The 15,403-nt window shown below is 53.7% G+C and overlaps 4 protein-coding genes across 4 annotated transcripts; 2 read left to right on the plus strand and 2 right to left on the minus strand.

The window, feature by feature from the left end:
- Positions 1 to 1,835: 1,835 nt before the first annotated feature.
- Positions 1,836 to 4,055, plus strand: P168DRAFT_262025 (putative C6 transcription factor (OTam); the record flags this gene model as incomplete). The annotated part of the gene is made up of 3 exons (XM_024834725.1): positions 1,836 to 1,985; positions 2,015 to 2,280; positions 2,313 to 4,055. 3 exons carry the CDS (start codon positions 1,836 to 1,838, stop codon positions 4,018 to 4,020), a joined length of 2,124 nt encoding a protein of 707 aa, XP_024696571.1. The 3' UTR covers positions 4,021 to 4,055.
- A 1,208-nt stretch (positions 4,056 to 5,263) lies between these two features.
- P168DRAFT_277619 (putative MFS sugar transporter) lies at positions 5,264 to 6,924 on the minus strand (the record flags this gene model as incomplete). Its single annotated transcript, XM_024835620.1, has 2 exons — positions 5,264 to 6,621; positions 6,714 to 6,924. The coding sequence occupies 2 exons, from the start codon at positions 6,922 to 6,924 to the stop codon at positions 5,264 to 5,266; spliced, it is 1,569 nt and encodes a 522-aa protein (XP_024696572.1).
- Positions 6,925 to 8,092: 1,168 nt separating this feature from the next.
- Positions 8,093 to 9,980, plus strand: P168DRAFT_286146 (metallophosphoesterase family protein). The gene is made up of 4 exons (XM_024836285.1): positions 8,093 to 8,544; positions 8,612 to 9,102; positions 9,173 to 9,459; positions 9,514 to 9,980. The coding sequence occupies exons 1-4, from the start codon at positions 8,445 to 8,447 to the stop codon at positions 9,875 to 9,877; spliced, it is 1,242 nt and encodes a 413-aa protein (XP_024696573.1). The 5' UTR covers positions 8,093 to 8,444; the 3' UTR covers positions 9,878 to 9,980.
- Positions 9,981 to 11,390: 1,410 nt separating this feature from the next.
- P168DRAFT_308153 (Zn(II)2Cys6 transcription factor) lies at positions 11,391 to 14,400 on the minus strand (the record flags this gene model as incomplete). The annotated part of the gene is made up of 11 exons (XM_024839168.1): positions 14,174 to 14,400; positions 14,031 to 14,064; positions 13,881 to 13,965; positions 13,293 to 13,835; positions 12,808 to 13,255; positions 12,613 to 12,758; positions 12,544 to 12,564; positions 12,417 to 12,495; positions 12,089 to 12,362; positions 11,872 to 12,040; positions 11,391 to 11,811 (listed from the first exon to the last, which is right to left on the minus strand). The coding sequence occupies exons 1-11, from the start codon at positions 14,309 to 14,311 to the stop codon at positions 11,391 to 11,393; spliced, it is 2,358 nt and encodes a 785-aa protein (XP_024696574.1). The 5' UTR covers positions 14,312 to 14,400.
- Positions 14,401 to 15,403: the final 1,003 nt, after the last annotated feature.

Consider the following 15,403-nt stretch of genomic DNA (forward strand, 5'->3'; position numbering starts at 1 on the left):
TGGCATTGCATTGAAATTGACTGATGTCTGTTTCTTCTACTCCTATGTTTGTATGCATGGCTGTTGGGGTGAGGAGTGTTGGTACCCGATTTACTGAGTATAGTACTATTACCTGGGTAGTAGTACCTAGGTAGTATGTCAGGATCGGTGGACAATCAAATCAAATCAATGGATATAGATGGAAAGCCGTTGGGCGGGTATCGATGCCTGAATTCTAACATAAACTATAATAAGATTAATCAAATAAAAGCCTCGTCTGGGCAGGTCGTATGATATGTGGAAGCAGGATAGCGGTGAGTGTTTAGGCTTAGCATTAAGTAATGGAAAACTTGGATTATATATGCGCATACTACCTAGTACCGATCTAGTACTAGGAGTACTAGGTACTACCTAGGGACTAGGGACTACCTTGTAGTACCTATGTATGTATAATAGAGGCAGATATATCAGATATAATCGTGTAACCCCGGAGTTCATCTCCCGCTGCAGATCTTTGGTCAGTATTCTGGCATCGTACAACATGTGCATATCATATCCTCCAGAGGTGAGTCCAGAGGTGCATTGTCTAGGTACCTGTACCTAGATAATAGTAGGTAACAAGTCAAGTGTAGTAAATTGTAGTAAGAAATATTCCAACCAGGTCAGGTGCAGGACTGGCATGATCTGTCTGGATAGTACTCCGTAGATTTGATTAGGTACGTGGTTGATTGGCGGTGTATTTCTCGTAGGTAATGGATAACCTACCGATCACCATGTAGTAGTCTAGGTATCTACCCAGGTACTTAGGTAGTACCTAGGTCCTACCTAGGTACTACCTAGGGTACCTACCTGCTAGGTATAATATAGATGCCCAAGATGCATCGACCTTACGTACTACCTTTCTATACACATGGATGTGGGGCTGATGGCTGCAGGGCCGATCCCCGTTGCCGGTTGGCGCTAGGCTGTTTTGAGTTGCAACAGCGAAAGATGATTGGTGGGTGGATTGCCTATCGCTGGACCCTGATTGGTTCTCGATTGTCTCTGAACGGGAGTCAGCAGTGGTGGCAACTGTGCCTCAGGCCTGCTGGTGCCTCGTCATTCTCTCATTCTATTCAGTGTGGGATAAGATGAGTAGCAGAGGCCCCCAGATATCTAGAGGTAGAGAGTTTTAAAAACCTACCTACACCTGGCAGTCAGGTAGAACGATGGTAGAGATGGAGATTGTACGTAATACTCCCGATGGTCCCTCCATGACCCAATCAGCTGGGGGAGGCTTATCTCAGGAACCAACCGTCCGAACCCTGTCAGGATATCTGTTACGTGTGGGAAATTCAACTTCATTTCTCGCTGGACTTCATTTACCTCATCTATACTGCTCTCTCTCATACTTCTTTCTCTCATACTACTCTCTCTCATCCTTCTCTCCACTCTCTCCATCTCTCCATCTCTCCATCTACACGTCCATTACTCTAGTAGGATGACGGAGCGTTCCATTCGCCATCTGATCTTGCTGGTCTCGCTCGCTGCTCTCGATCATCCTTAATCCATCATCCACATCCATTACATACCATCAATCCTCTCATTGGTGACGATCGACCCCGGCTGCATCTGCTCCGGTTCTGTCTCCCGATCATCCTTGCTCATTCCGTCCTGTCCATTCCATTGGGTCCATTACTCATTATCACCTTTTATATCATATCTATCTTCTCTCTCTCCCAATTGACTATCTCTACCCTATCTCCATATCTATCTCGTCCTATCTTCCTTGATAAGCTGGATCGACATTCTCCCCAGACAGGTCCTCTCCCCGTCTGAGAGAGTAGAGACCCTGCACTACTGGCCACTCCCTCGGAATGGCCGCCGTTATCACCCTCCAATCGTCCCCGACGACCGGGCCCGCCACTCCTTTTCAATCCGCCTCCGATAACCAACGTCTGCGCTCCTGCCTTCCTCATCAACCTCCCGGTGTCTCCCCCAGCGCGCCCCCCAGTGCCGCCCCCAGTGTCGCCCCCGGTCTCCCCCCGCCCCGCAGTCGCCCTCCTCCCTTCCCCGTCTCGCCCTACCCTCCAATCGGGATGGCCCCAGCTGTGACGCTTGTCTCCGCCGCAAAAGCCGCTGTGCCATGAACGAGATGGTCAACAAATGCTACTCCTGCGATTTCCACCGTCAGGACTGCACCTTCATGCTCACCCTCCCGCGTCCCGCCACCGCCGACTTGGCCTCCAAGAAGCGGAAACTCGATCCTTCTTCCGTTTCTGAGGGTGTTCCCAAGAGGTACCATCTCACTTCCCCCATGAAGTAGAGAAGCATGTGGGCTAATACTCCCACAGGCAATCCACCGCCCCCTCCCCCAAACCAACCCTCCGCGGCCCTCCCCGAATCTCCCCCGGCTTCTGGGATCAGTCCACCCAGCACATCGGCCTCACCACCGCTCTGGAACCCGCCCTGTTGGATTTCGTCCCGCTGGATCACAACCAGGAAGGCGCCGTGGCCGCCTCCCGCGTCCGTCGGTGCGGTGACGACGGCATCTTCATGCGTGTCGTCGACCCTCCGTCCACCGCGGATGGCCCCCCGCTGGCCTCCCTCGATGCCGTCGAGAGTCTGGTCGCCCCCCATGGCGCCACCCTCGTCGACAAGTTCTTCGAGAACATCCACCCGACCTTCCCCATCCTCCTCGAGGACGCCTTCCGCCAGTCGTACCGCGCCCGTCGCGGCCTGTCTCCCTTGTTGTTGGCCGCCGTTTACGTCCTGGCGCTGAAGTTTGTCAACGTGGGGCCGGCCTCGCAATCCGTGCGCCGGCCCGACGCCGGCCGCCTCGAAAGCACCGCCCTCTCCCTCCTGGTCGAGTCGCTCCCCCGTCCCTCCATCTCGACCATCCAGGCCGGCCTGCTGCTGATGGAGAAGTCCACCATCGCCACCGCCGCCCTGAACTCCCAGCTGGTCACCGCCGGCTTCGAATTGGCCCTCCACCAGGACTGCTCCGCCTGGCGCATGGACACCTGGGAGAAGGGCCTGCGCAAGCGGCTGGCCTGGGCCCTCTACATGCAGGACAAGTGGTCCGCCCTCGTCCACGGCCGCCCCTCCCACATCGTCGCCGCCAACTGGACCGTCAAGGACCTCGTCGAGCAGGACTTTGCCGACGCCTTTCCCGCCGAGGTGCCCCAGCCCGAAGATGCCCCCGTCGCCCACGGGCCCCTGTTCTTTAGCCACCGTGTGGCCCTCACCACCATCCTGTCCGACATCCTTGACCGCTTCTACACCCTGCAGGCCATCGACGAGTTCCAGGCCGCCGGCCCCCACCGCACCCGCATGATCCTGGAGCGCGCGAAGCCCGCCCAGATCCGGCTGAAGGACTGGTTTGGCCGCCTGCCCCCGCCGCTCAAGATGGACAGCGGCAGCGGCGAGCTCTTCGAGACCGTCACCGAGGAGTCCGCGCGCAACGGCGCCCTCCACCTCGCCTACTTTGCCGCCGAGATCACCCTGCATCGCTGCATCGTGCGCTCCCTCGCCCCGGAGACCACCGACGCGTACCTGTCCCACATCTGCCGCTCTGCGGCCAAGACGCGGCTCATCTCGGCCATGGACTTTGTCAACCGGCTCCGTCCCGCGCACCTGCGGTCCTTCTGGCCCGCCGCGTCGTGGACCAACTTCGCCCTGATCGGGTCCTTCGGCGTGCTCCTGCGCATCACCGCCCCGACCCAGGAGGAGGCCGAGTTCTACCGACTGCGGCTGTGCGAGTACCGGTGGACCCTCAGCGTCAGCCAGAAGGACGCCGAGTTCGTCGAGTTCGCCCTGGAGAGCCTCGACAACGCCGCCACCCTCGATCCCCACGTACCAGACAAGCCGGGCATCGACGAGCTGATGACCAGCGCGGCGAAGCCGACCACGACGATCCAGCCGCGCGTGACGACGGGGCCGGAGGACTCGATCCTGGAACTTGACCCGACCCAGGAGATGGGGCATTCATCGATTTCAGGGCTGGCGTCCCCGGCGACGTCCATCAGCGATGAGAGTGTACAGGAGGTGGCGCCTCTTTAACTTTTTCCCTCTCTCTCTCTCTCTCTCTCTCTCTCTCTCTTCTATCTCTCTCCCTCTCCCTCTCCCTCTCCCTCTCTCTCTCTTTACTTCTCTCTTTCTCTCCTCTACACCTCTCCCCCCCCCCCCCCCCTCTTCCTCCCTCTCTCTCTTTTTCCTATTTCCCCCTTCTCTTAATGACTGCCGTGATGATGTTTGTTTCTTGTTGAGCTCTGGCGTACCGTGCAAGGAATTGATTTGGGATACCGTGTCGGGGTTCCATCCACCGACTGGCTTGATTGCATGACCACCGCGTCCCTGGTGGATACATTGTTCTGCATGGATGGGTCTATATATATGATTATGAGGCATAGACGGACGGATAGAATATGAATTATGATTACTATACAGTATTAAGTAGCTATGTGTGTGTATGAGCAGGAGTATGGAGTAGGTGGTGACGGTTGGCGTATGTAAATAATTCGTCCGCGGTCTTGTCAGCTGACCGACCACCATATCTTTCCAATCCATCACCTCTCGACACTCTCCATCCTAAATACCTCGTCAATCATCCATCAGTTCATCTATCGATCGATCGATTCATCAATCAATTAATCCATCAATCAATCAACCAACCAACCAACCCATCACCATCTCATCCCATCTCAATATCAACTAATAAAGTCCTACACCTTTCTCTACCCATCAAGTACCGTCATCATCACCATCGCCATCCTTAAGTATTACTATTATCATTATCATCACCACACCAATACAAGATAGCCATCACATAATTGGCCACAGATTAGCCCATCCCGTATAATCAATTCACTTGGCACGGATTCCTCCAGACTAGGGTCGGATTGGTCGGATACGGTATCCCCTATCTAAAGGATTTAGAGTGGTGAGTTGGGCTAGTGTCTGGGCGTTTTTTGGGTTGTTGATAGCGGGGATGGGCGGGCTCTTTTCTTCTCTTGATTTGACTTTTCCTTTTCTTTTATTTTTTTTTTTTTTGTTTCTTTTTCTTGGTTTCTGACTACTGTTTGTTTTACTATTGTCCTACTTCTACTTTGCGGGTATGATAGTGTCTTGTTGATGGTATGTGATGATGATTGATAAATGAATATTCATAAAAAGAGATGAGAAATCGTGACTCTATTTACATCGCCAGACGATACTAATAAAAGAAACAGAAAAAAAATAACCCCCGTCCGAATCCTATCGGACTACATCATCTTCTCCAGCGCAATCGACGAAGACGAGATCATCAGGCTTTGACATCCTCCTTGAGCTCGCCTTCCATAGGCCCCTCAGTGCTGGAGCTGTCGCCCGCTTCGGCATGCACATGTCCGATTTGCATCTTGGGCATGGAGCGCGCGACGCGCACCGGGTCGAAGATGCTCTTGGACCGCGTGAAGATCTCGTCGATCTCCTCCAGGGAGCGGCCCTTGGTTTCAGGGAAGAAGAAGTACACCGAGGGCACGATGCACGCGTTGATGACGGCGAAGATGATGTAGTAGCGGTAGGAGATGGAGGCGAACCCGACGGGCGTGATCTCTGCCAGCAGGAAGTTGAAGGCCCAGACGGTGGCGGTCGAGACGGCGTTGACTGCCGCGCGGATCTGCAGCGGGGCCATCTCCGCCGCGTACAGGAAGGTGAGGCCTGAGTACCCGACGGTGAAGATGAACTGGAAGACGTAGAGGAAGATGACGGCCACCACGAGCGCGCCGGTGTTGTTCTCCGCGGAGGTGGTGCCGGCCAGGATGGCCATCGAGACTGCCATGGCGGCGGCGCTGACCAGCATGAGGGGGCGGCGGCCCATGCGGTCGATCGTGAAGAAGGCGAAGAGCCCGCCGAAGGGCTGCGTCAGGGTCATGCCCGCGGCCAGGATGCGGGCCCGCATCGGGTCCATGCCCAGGTACTGCTGGAAGATGGTCGTGGCGTAAAAGGTGATGAGGTTGACACCGCACATCTGCTGGAACATTTGGCCCGTGGCCGCCAGGTAGGCGCGGTGGAAGAGCCGCTGCTCGCCCATGGTGAACATGTCGCGCCAGCTGCCGGTGGCCTGGGTCAGGGAGACCTCGATGTCGTGGATGGCGCCGTTGATGATGGCCGAGTGCTCGGGCTCGTCCTGCAGGGCGGCCAGGATCTGGCGGGCCTCGTCTGTGCGGCCCTGTTTGAGGAGCCAGCGCGGGGATTCGGGCAGCATGGTGATGAAAACCGCCACCATGACCGAGAACAGGATCGGGAAGGCGAGCGGGAACCGCCACGAGACGGAATTGCCCGTGATGAAGTAGAAGCCGAGATCGATCCACAGGGCACCGCTGACGCCGACGCCGATGAAGATACCGTCCGTGACCACGTTCGAGCCGCGCTTGTGCGCCGGCGAGATCTCCGACTGCCAGACGGGCACAGTTGCGACGTATCCACCCGTGCCGAGTCCGAGCACCAGTCGGGCGACGATGAACTGCGACATCTTGAAGGAGGTGGCCATGAGGATGGCGCCGATGATGGCCACCACGTTGGTGATGAAGATGACCTTCCGTCGACCCCAGCGGTCACCGAGGTATATGCACGAGAGCGCGCCGAAGATACCTCCGACGGTGTACAGGGCGACGACGGTTCCTTAAAACACGTCAGAATCATGCTTTCACCCTTTCCCCTTTTCCCTTTCCCCCTTCGGCCTCTCCCAAAGGTGTGTATTGACGAATACTAACCTTGGATCTGCGACCGGAGCTTCTCCTCGGATTTCGACGCATTGATGGTGTCCATCTGCGGGAATTGCTGGCTGAACGAGTCGAGGGTCAAGATACCACCGACGACGCTCATGTTGTACCCATAGCAGGTAAAGGCCGGGCACACGACCAGCCAGACCGCCGCTCGCAGGAGGGCATTTCCCCGAAGACCGAGATAGGGCTGAAGTCCCATATTGAATTGAGCACTACGGTCTTTGTCGAGCGTGACGTGACAAAGGGGAAGTGTCAGAAAGGAAAAGAAGAGCTCTCCACTTCCCAAAAGAAAAGGGAAAAATTAAGCACCCGGAAGGAAATGCCAAGAAACAAAATCTGACTATGTTGGCCACCGCGCGAACCCTAACCGAGGTGATTGATAGAAACAGTGGTTCAACGGACCCGCCGACCCGGTCCAGGCAAGTAGGTAATGAGATAACCTAATTCCGGTGATAATTTATCTTTCTTCACGCCGACTTTGCTCCATGCGACCCGGACGATTATAACGTAGGGTGTTACCCTAATCTGTTTCGGTAATCGGCGTCCACCGTGGATCCCAGACGACGAGGGAGTTGGAGACGATCTACAGTCTGCTGTACTGGAACGATGGATCCCCGCTTTTTTTGCCTTCTAGCCTCTCCACCGGTGAAGGTTTTGTCGGACCCGGCCGGCATTCGGCACGTCTTGGCCTGTCTCATCCTGTCTCTTCCACTGTTGGATAGCACCGGGACGTCTTGGTCGTTCTAGTTCGAGCGTGCAGACTGAGCGACAGGATTGGAGCGATGGAGACATATTGCTCCAGATTTCGATCCTGTCCGGGGGATTGGCGGGGGTTGGAACTTGGCGCAGACGGTGGAGGAACTAGAAGGACCGGTCTCTGCGCCAGACGCCTTGTTTACCCCAGAGTCTGACAGACGCCAACGGAGACGTCCGATGGCTGTCACAAGGAACTGTCCACGATGCCCCCTCAGTTCGTGCCATGATGGGGGGATCTCCGACCATCTCCTGGACCGCGGCCCCGGAGCTCAGCGATGTGGAGCAGGTCGGGAAAAGAGGAGGTATCTCCTATATCCATGATGCGGGGAAATCCACGAAATGACGAAACAGGGAGGAGATTGATCAGAGTAGTCAAAGGATGAAGGTGAGAGAATGCGTAGAGAAGAAGGTTTGGAAGTCCCGTTGATGCCTGAAAGGAATCCCTGCCGGTCAGGTGACCGTCACGCTTTGCCGGAATTATCCCGTATAACTTTCTACATCTATCCCAGTACAAAGAATACATTAGTCAATTGCGTGCAATTGACGCGTACGTTTATATATATGCTTTTCCTCTCTGTCGGGATGAATGTGGTCGCATTCCTGCCATAGGCCATAGACCCACCACGATGCAACTAGAGATCACTGCAAATGGACAGTGCGCATCGAAACAAAGAAAGTCTCACAGACAAGAAGCCCAGGAACCTGATGGAACAAGCATTAGGGTATCTGCAGGAATTTCATTTCCGACGACGTCTTTCACGCCGGGCAAAAACATCAAGGAATTGGTCCTGGCGTTGTTGACCGGTGTAACACCGCTAGGCAGTTTCCCCTCTAGTCAGGCATGATGTAACTCACTCAGCCTCCAGAGATTTACCAGCCTCGCACCTCCTGGATTCCCTCTTCAACCATCATGTCTCTCTGGATCGGATGAAAAACTGCGATCGGCAGTGTCATGTGGAATCAATGGCTCTATCTAATGCCCCCAATGTCACCAATGCTCTGCGGTTCACCCCGGAAGGCTCATTCAAAATCTCGCTCTTCTCCGACCTCCACTATGGAGAATGTAATTGACAATCCTCCCCTCCCGCTAAAATGTCGAAAACATCTCTAATCTGAATGAAAATGTACAGCAACAAACACCGTGGGGCCTCCCCACGACGCCCATACAGCCGATACCATGGCGCAGATCCTCTCCGCCGAGAACCCCCAGCTAGCCGTCCTGAACGGTGACCTCATCACCGGTCGCTCAAAATCCGGACCCTCCAACTCCACCCTGTACATCGACAGCCTTGTCGCTCCGCTAACCGATCGCCATGTACGCTGGGCCTCCGTCTACGGTAATCATGAGAGCGACCGGGGCCTTTGTCCCGATGATCTCCTCGAGCGGGAGACCACCAACTACCCGCACGCCAGCCTGACGCGGAAGATGGTCGACGACCCGGACGCTGGGATCACCAATTATTACCTCCCCGTGTGGTCGTCCCAGGACGACAACAACAACAGCTCCTCCTCCGACCTCGCGCCCGAGCTCATTCTCTGGTTTTTTGACTCGCGGGGGGGACAGACATGTGAGGAGGCAGAGCGCCCGGGCAGTCGGCGGCCAAATTGGGTAGACGACTCGGTAATTCTCCCTTAAGGACGAGGATCCACGTATCTGGTATATGAAATGAATCTAACGAACAAGCGATAAGGTCGTCCACTGGTTCACAAAAACCCGCAAGTCCCTCCAGGAGAAATACAACCGCACCGTCCCATCCCTAGCCTTCTTCCACATTCCGACCTATGCGATGCGCGCCTTCCAGGAGGCCAGCGTCGCGGGGCCCGCCGCGCCTGGCCTCAACCACGACATCGTCAAGCAGCAGGGGTATATGCCGGGGGTGCAGGATTACCGCGAGCAAGACTATGCGTTTATGGAGGCGCTGCTGGATACGGATGGGTTGATCGCGACGTTTAGTGGACATGACCACGGGAATGATTGGTATTCTCCTCCTTCCCCTTCCTTCTTTTGTAAATGAATACTAATGCGACGCAGGTGCTTCCGATGGGACAGCCAACTCCCCTACATGAACCTCACCGGAAACGGCCTACACATGTGCTACGGTCGGAGAACCGGCTACGGTGGGTACGGCGCGTGGGCGCGCGGCGGACGGCAGATCGAGCTGCTGCTGCAGGAGGAGGGACCCCCGCGACTGGACACCTGGGTGCGGGTGCAGGACGGGTCAGTGGGGGAGCGCACCAGCATCTTTGCGAATTCGGATTCGAGCTCGAACACATCTCGGGGGTCGGAGTATCTGGGGACGAGTGCGGCGGTCAAGCGGGAGCGGTGGTTTGTTCTCCGGTGGGTGATGGTTTGGGTGGCCGCTGCTGGTTGGTTTGTCGGAGGATATGATATATGATGGTGGGGTGTATTCTTTAAGACTGTGTTTATTATTAGCGATGGTGTAGGTTTTACTGAGTATGCTATGGTATATGGAATATAAGGCATGGATTACTTCTATATATATATTTTGTTCCGAGATGGACCAACCGGGTGGAGCCGCCGGACCGAAGGATCGATGCTTGGCATGTAGCTTATTGGGACTATCAAGTATGATTTGTGATTCAAATTGAGCGAGATAACTGATAAGTAATTCATATAATTAAATAAGTATGGTTGCATGAATTAATCTATTTAGTAAAATGTTATCAATACAATTATACTAAATGGTAGAAAAGTAATGTGTATAGCTTCAATACAACAGGTGTGGTGTGGTTGCGGAAGAACACCACAAAAGGTAGGTGAGCAAGTGGAGATAGAACACCAATTTTTGATCAAGATGAGATGTTCACTATGAGGAAATGACTTCAGGAGGTCAGTGGCAGGTGGGTAATAGTAGTGGTAGTATTCACTTGCCTGTTGCAGAGGTGTTTCCTATTCGGGATGAGGGACTACTCTGACCACCCTGTTGGAATAGAGGCGATGGACCACGGTATGAGATGATAGGAGTAGCATCATAATGCATACTCGCAGCTATCTATAGACCTTAGGAGTATATCATGCTATGAACAAGAAAAATGGCATCATGAAGCAGTGTTAAAGAACAAGAGATAGACACCAGGTAGGCAGTCAGTACAAACCTCACCACCACACCAACACGACCACCACCCCCAATAGTAGACACGTACAGCCTCAAGAAAGCAAAACCAAGAAAGAAAGATAATGAAAAAAAAAAAAAGGCCCACTGCCAGACTTGTTCGCGTCCTCCATCCCACATGGTCATCGGCGATTAGTAGCGAGGCGGGGATGCAGGCCATATCCCCCCTCCCGCCCCTGCCAAACGGTCAGGGGGTCGCGCCATAGGATGACTTGAAACAGCGAAAAGCCTCGATATCCCATCCGGGATTCGAACGAAGGCCGTCCCCATGCACAGCGCCCACAAGGGACGGGCAGGACTAGTTTAAGCCAAATCTGGGCGTTTCTTCCGTGGGATGGAGTCCGATAGCTCAGTGTTTGACCACTCGACCATCGGGTTCTCTGGGCGAGATATTAGACTTGATAGGGGGGTATAAGGGAGCTTTTTTTTGCTCGGTTTGGCCTGAGGTTGAGGGAGGGAAGTTGGCCTGAGGTGGGAGGGGGCTGAGGGTGCCTGAGGTTGAGGGAGGCCTGAGGCGGAAGGAGATGGGAGATGCCTGAAGAAGGAGGAAGGGAAAGGTGCCTGAGGTGAAAGGAAAGAAGGTGGGTGACATGGGACTGTCATTGCCCTGTCAGTCAGGCCACTTCTGTCACACCTCTCAACAATGGATCTCATCCCCAAAGTCTGTCAGGAAACGCAACAGAGCAGTGGCTCAGTCTCCACTCATCACTATATCAGTGCAACCTCCTCCCTCATCATCAACTGAGTATACACTTAGCAACAAGCAGCAGAATACCTATCCCATGAAGGAAAAGTCCCCAAACGCAAAATCCTCCAGGATTGTCGGATCCACCAGATTCGCCAGCATCTCCGCACGCGTGTCAGCCTGCGCGTCCTGGTTGAACAAAGAGTAAAAGAACTCATCCTGTCCAATATCATCGTGAACAGCCGTCACATCAGGCTGGAGTCCGAACGCAGGCTGTGCGGGCGGGACGAGCGCCCCCCGGCGGGCCAGACACGCCCGCGCCACGTCCGACACCTCGCGGATCATCTCGGCGCAGCGGCGCGCCACGAGAATATTCTTCATCGACTCGAAGATCTCGACGGCTTTGTCCACCTCCTGGAGGAGTGCGTCGTCGTCGATACCTGGAAAGCCTGACAGCACGATGTGCAAAAGGATCATGGCGCCATATAAAGCGTAGGTGGTGTTGTACCACCTTCGAGTTTGTATTAATCATCTGGAGTAGCCTGCAAAAGCTCGGTGAGTCTGAACGTACCATGTTCGAAAGTACATCCGGTGCACAAACGATTCGTACTGCACCTGGATGCTGTTACGTGCGGCTTCTAGGCAAGGGTGCAAATGCTGGTGAAGCGCGGGCGACTCGGTGTTGGCGGTTGCACCCGCCAGAAAGGGACGGTGGATCAATATGCGGGTGTTGTAGAATCCTGCGAATGCGTGAGTAGGTGTCGTCGAGATCAGCATGTCTAACTTACGCAGCTTTAGAACCAGTTTCTGCTTGAAGGCCCACTCGGGGTCATTCAGAGCCACGATGTCGATGTCTAAAAACGGCGGGATCTTGGCCTTCCACCCTAGCAGCCTGCGGTCCAATTCTAGCGCAATCTGGGACTTCTCGTCCGTCGAAATCTTGGAAGAATGGTAGAGCTGATGCGATGCTTCGGACATGATGTGAGCTAGGGCTGCCATGACGGGGATTATAGCTACGTCTTGGTCCTCCGCGTCGGGATCGGACTGGCTGTCGGGGGTGCCCTGTTATTACTCAGGTTAGTGAGTCGATAGGCAATACGTGGTGTACAGTCATACTTTGATTGTTGGCAGTGGAACTTGGTAATACTGGAGGTCCTTCATGCTGTCAAGGCGCCCGGAAGAGCAACACATCTCTCTGCGCAGTGTTAGCGTGTTACTTGGTGGACCTGGCCAAGGAACGCACATTTCATGAGAGTAGAGACACCTATCTAACATTAGAGATTTGTTATAGGTAAAGGGTCGGCATACTCACCACCACGTTCGTCGACCTTCTCTCCGCATACTCGAAGAAAGAGACGACATACCGGATGTGAGTCCAATTGCCACAGCCGTCCTCGCGGCCATGCCGCTGTACATGAAACAGCTGTGTGGCCGCAGGGCATTCTGACAGTACACGCCCTATCTATCATCAGAATAATTTGTTTCCATCCACATGGCAAGATCTTACCAGTAGCGAGAGTGCCTGCACACTCTCTAGACATCCCCCCTCAAACAAATCACCAAGAGCCTGCTTGGCTATCTTGAAGTAATGATTTGCAAAATCCAACGCCGACGGTTGTTCGGTACTTGTCCCCCCAGAGCCACTATCTGCAGTCGTGGAGTAATGCTCTAGTAGAGACGTCTCGTTAGGGCTTGCATTAATAGCGCCCACCGCCACCACAGCAAAATAGAGGCCAGCGAACCTAGACATGCCCCGGGCAAATCTGGATCGGTGAGACAAGACGAAAGCCTCATGCTCACAGCGCTGCATGAAATCATTTTTATTAAGCATGGGGTGGACGTAGTGTTTGTTGGAGAAATAGCTGCTGATGAAGATCTTTTCGATCTCTAGCTGCGCTTCTAAGGTGAGCTCCTCAACTGACGGCGTAGCATCACGAACTAAACTCATCATCAGTCTATGAGACATACATCGAAAAACTGACTGGTAAGGACATACCGACGTGGCTCCGTGGCAAGGCCCCGGCACCAAGCTGCGAATCTCTCCCACGATCTCCGTCGAGCTTCCCGCTGACTTGCGGCGGGAGGTGACTCGGATAACTCGGATTGTAGAGAAGGTTGACAATAGAAAGCTGGGATTTGGAAAGCCCGCCGTCTGACTGCTTGTCAGGCTGCCCAGTGGGAGTGGCGATGTCTGCCTGAGTGGTCTCGGCGGGGGGATACGGCAGATCAGCCACATGTGGTACTTCACTGTCCGCTTGGTGACGGGCTCGCGCATACAAGTTTCCTAGAAAAGCCAGATTCGAAGAGTTGCCGTAGAATTCGGTGCCACTGGTGTGCAGGTTTACGCCGCTTAGACCGTCGCGCGAGGCATTGTCGCCCAGCTCGGGAGTCTCCCCCCCGATATTGCTAGGATCGGGTATAGGAGTCACCATGGGTGGAGAACCAGTGACCTGATCTTGGGTTTCTCTTCTTTGAACGCTGTCGGGCGCATGACTGACATCCGCCTCTGGCCATGGCGAGGGCCGACTTCTCTTTCTAGGGTTGTTAGTTGAGAAACGAGTATCAAGGCGACAAACATACCTTTGGACATCCTTGACCTGGGCATGTCGCTTCAATGGGCGGTCATTTGAACCGATCTCACGATAAAAGCAGTCCAAAGAATGGTCTAATAGTCATCAGCACTACTGTCTCTGTCCTGACTCAGTCTAGTTTACGGTAGGGGAGCTCTACAGTCGCAATAGGAACATGGTTGGGCTTGGTCACACTATGAAAATCAGCCATCGTACAGCATATACAGCGCCATTGGCCAAATAATCAGATCAAGAGACAAACAGGTCTCAAACAAGACCCACACAGATGATTGAAGCGCCTACCTTGGTTTTACGCACTCGGCAAGTTTCGCAGGCACGCGATGCACGGGGTCTTCGACGAGAGGCACGCAACCTGGTGGTCCCCAATGGCTGTGCTTGATCCATACCAAAGGATGGCTTTGCACGCTCTTCACAAGCCATTGGTGAGCAATTGGGACATGATTAAACTAGCTGATTATTAGAGCGATCCGATGGAAAAACTGCAGAACGCAGCTCTATGACAACCTCATGCAGGTCTTGGCAGATGACTAAGACTAATCTGGTAAGTCACAGTGGGTGCCTGCAGATGCCTGATTGTGTTCAGCCCTAAGTGATATCTACAGCTTCATTGTTTTGATCCACTGCCAGAAGGTCATGCAGATTCTGCGATGATCTTCAGTACATAGATATAAACAGACCACTGCACTTGTAGAAAAGTATTAGCAGCTTGTCCCACTGTGCCAGGCATTAAATGTTGAGGCTCTCCTCTTCGAAGCTTTTCCTATCTCTTCATTACCATGCTACAAGTTCGGGAATGCAATCGTGACGCCAATATGAACAGCCTTCCAAGGTTTTATTAATTTCATTTTTTTCCTTGGCTTTGACTGTCGGTCCTTGGGTATTACGCAGTTTTCTATGGCGAAAACGTAGATCCACAAAGTTGACATTTGCATCCTTGCAGCATCCCAGTCGCTCGGAGATCTACGAGTACTACGGTAGCCCATAGATATTGTTGCGGATCTGCAGAAAAGTGAGTGCAAATTTAACCGTCTCTATATGGAATTTTTGATAAACATCTCTATTCCGGCAGGTTACATATCTCCTTTACTCAAAACTCGGGGATGCCATTCGGGGACTGGAGACAGGCGTCACGGACTCTCTCTCTCTGCAATGAGCTCCCTAGAAGACTCATTCAGCTTCCAGCATCCATGCCTAGTATCGGTGTTCTTAGCGGCCGCTATGGCGGGGAGTTAGATCATACCTTGGGAGGATGGGGCTTTCTGAGCAGCACTACTGGGTCAAGAGGGGACGTTCTTCTGGGGATGCCAGCACCGGACGCAGAAAGTGGAAGCACGAGTAGCTCGAGTTGGTGTGACACAGCGTTGATCTGACATCATGTACTACTATAGCTGCGATCATCTCTGGGTTATGTGAGTATATACGGCTTGGTATCATTGCCGTATGTCATCTGGAATAATCCAATGGCAGCTCGGTGAGACTGTCGTGGCCAAAAAATGACGTTATGGTCTAGTG

This window comes from Aspergillus campestris, assembly GCF_002847485.1.
Source record: "Aspergillus campestris IBT 28561 chromosome Unknown P168scaffold_1, whole genome shotgun sequence".
NCBI classification, from domain to species: Eukaryota; Fungi; Ascomycota; class Eurotiomycetes; order Eurotiales; family Aspergillaceae; genus Aspergillus; species Aspergillus campestris.

Coding starts and splice junctions, on each gene's coding strand:
- P168DRAFT_286146 (XM_024836285.1), top strand. CDS start 8,445: ATGGCTCTATCTAATGCCCCCAATGTCACCAATGCTCTGCGGTTCACC. Junction 8,545..8,611: donor CGACCTCCACTATGGAGAAT/GTAATTGACAAT, acceptor GAAAATGTACAG/CAACAAACACCGTGGGGCCT. Junction 9,103..9,172: donor CAAATTGGGTAGACGACTCG/GTAATTCTCCCT, acceptor ACAAGCGATAAG/GTCGTCCACTGGTTCACAAA.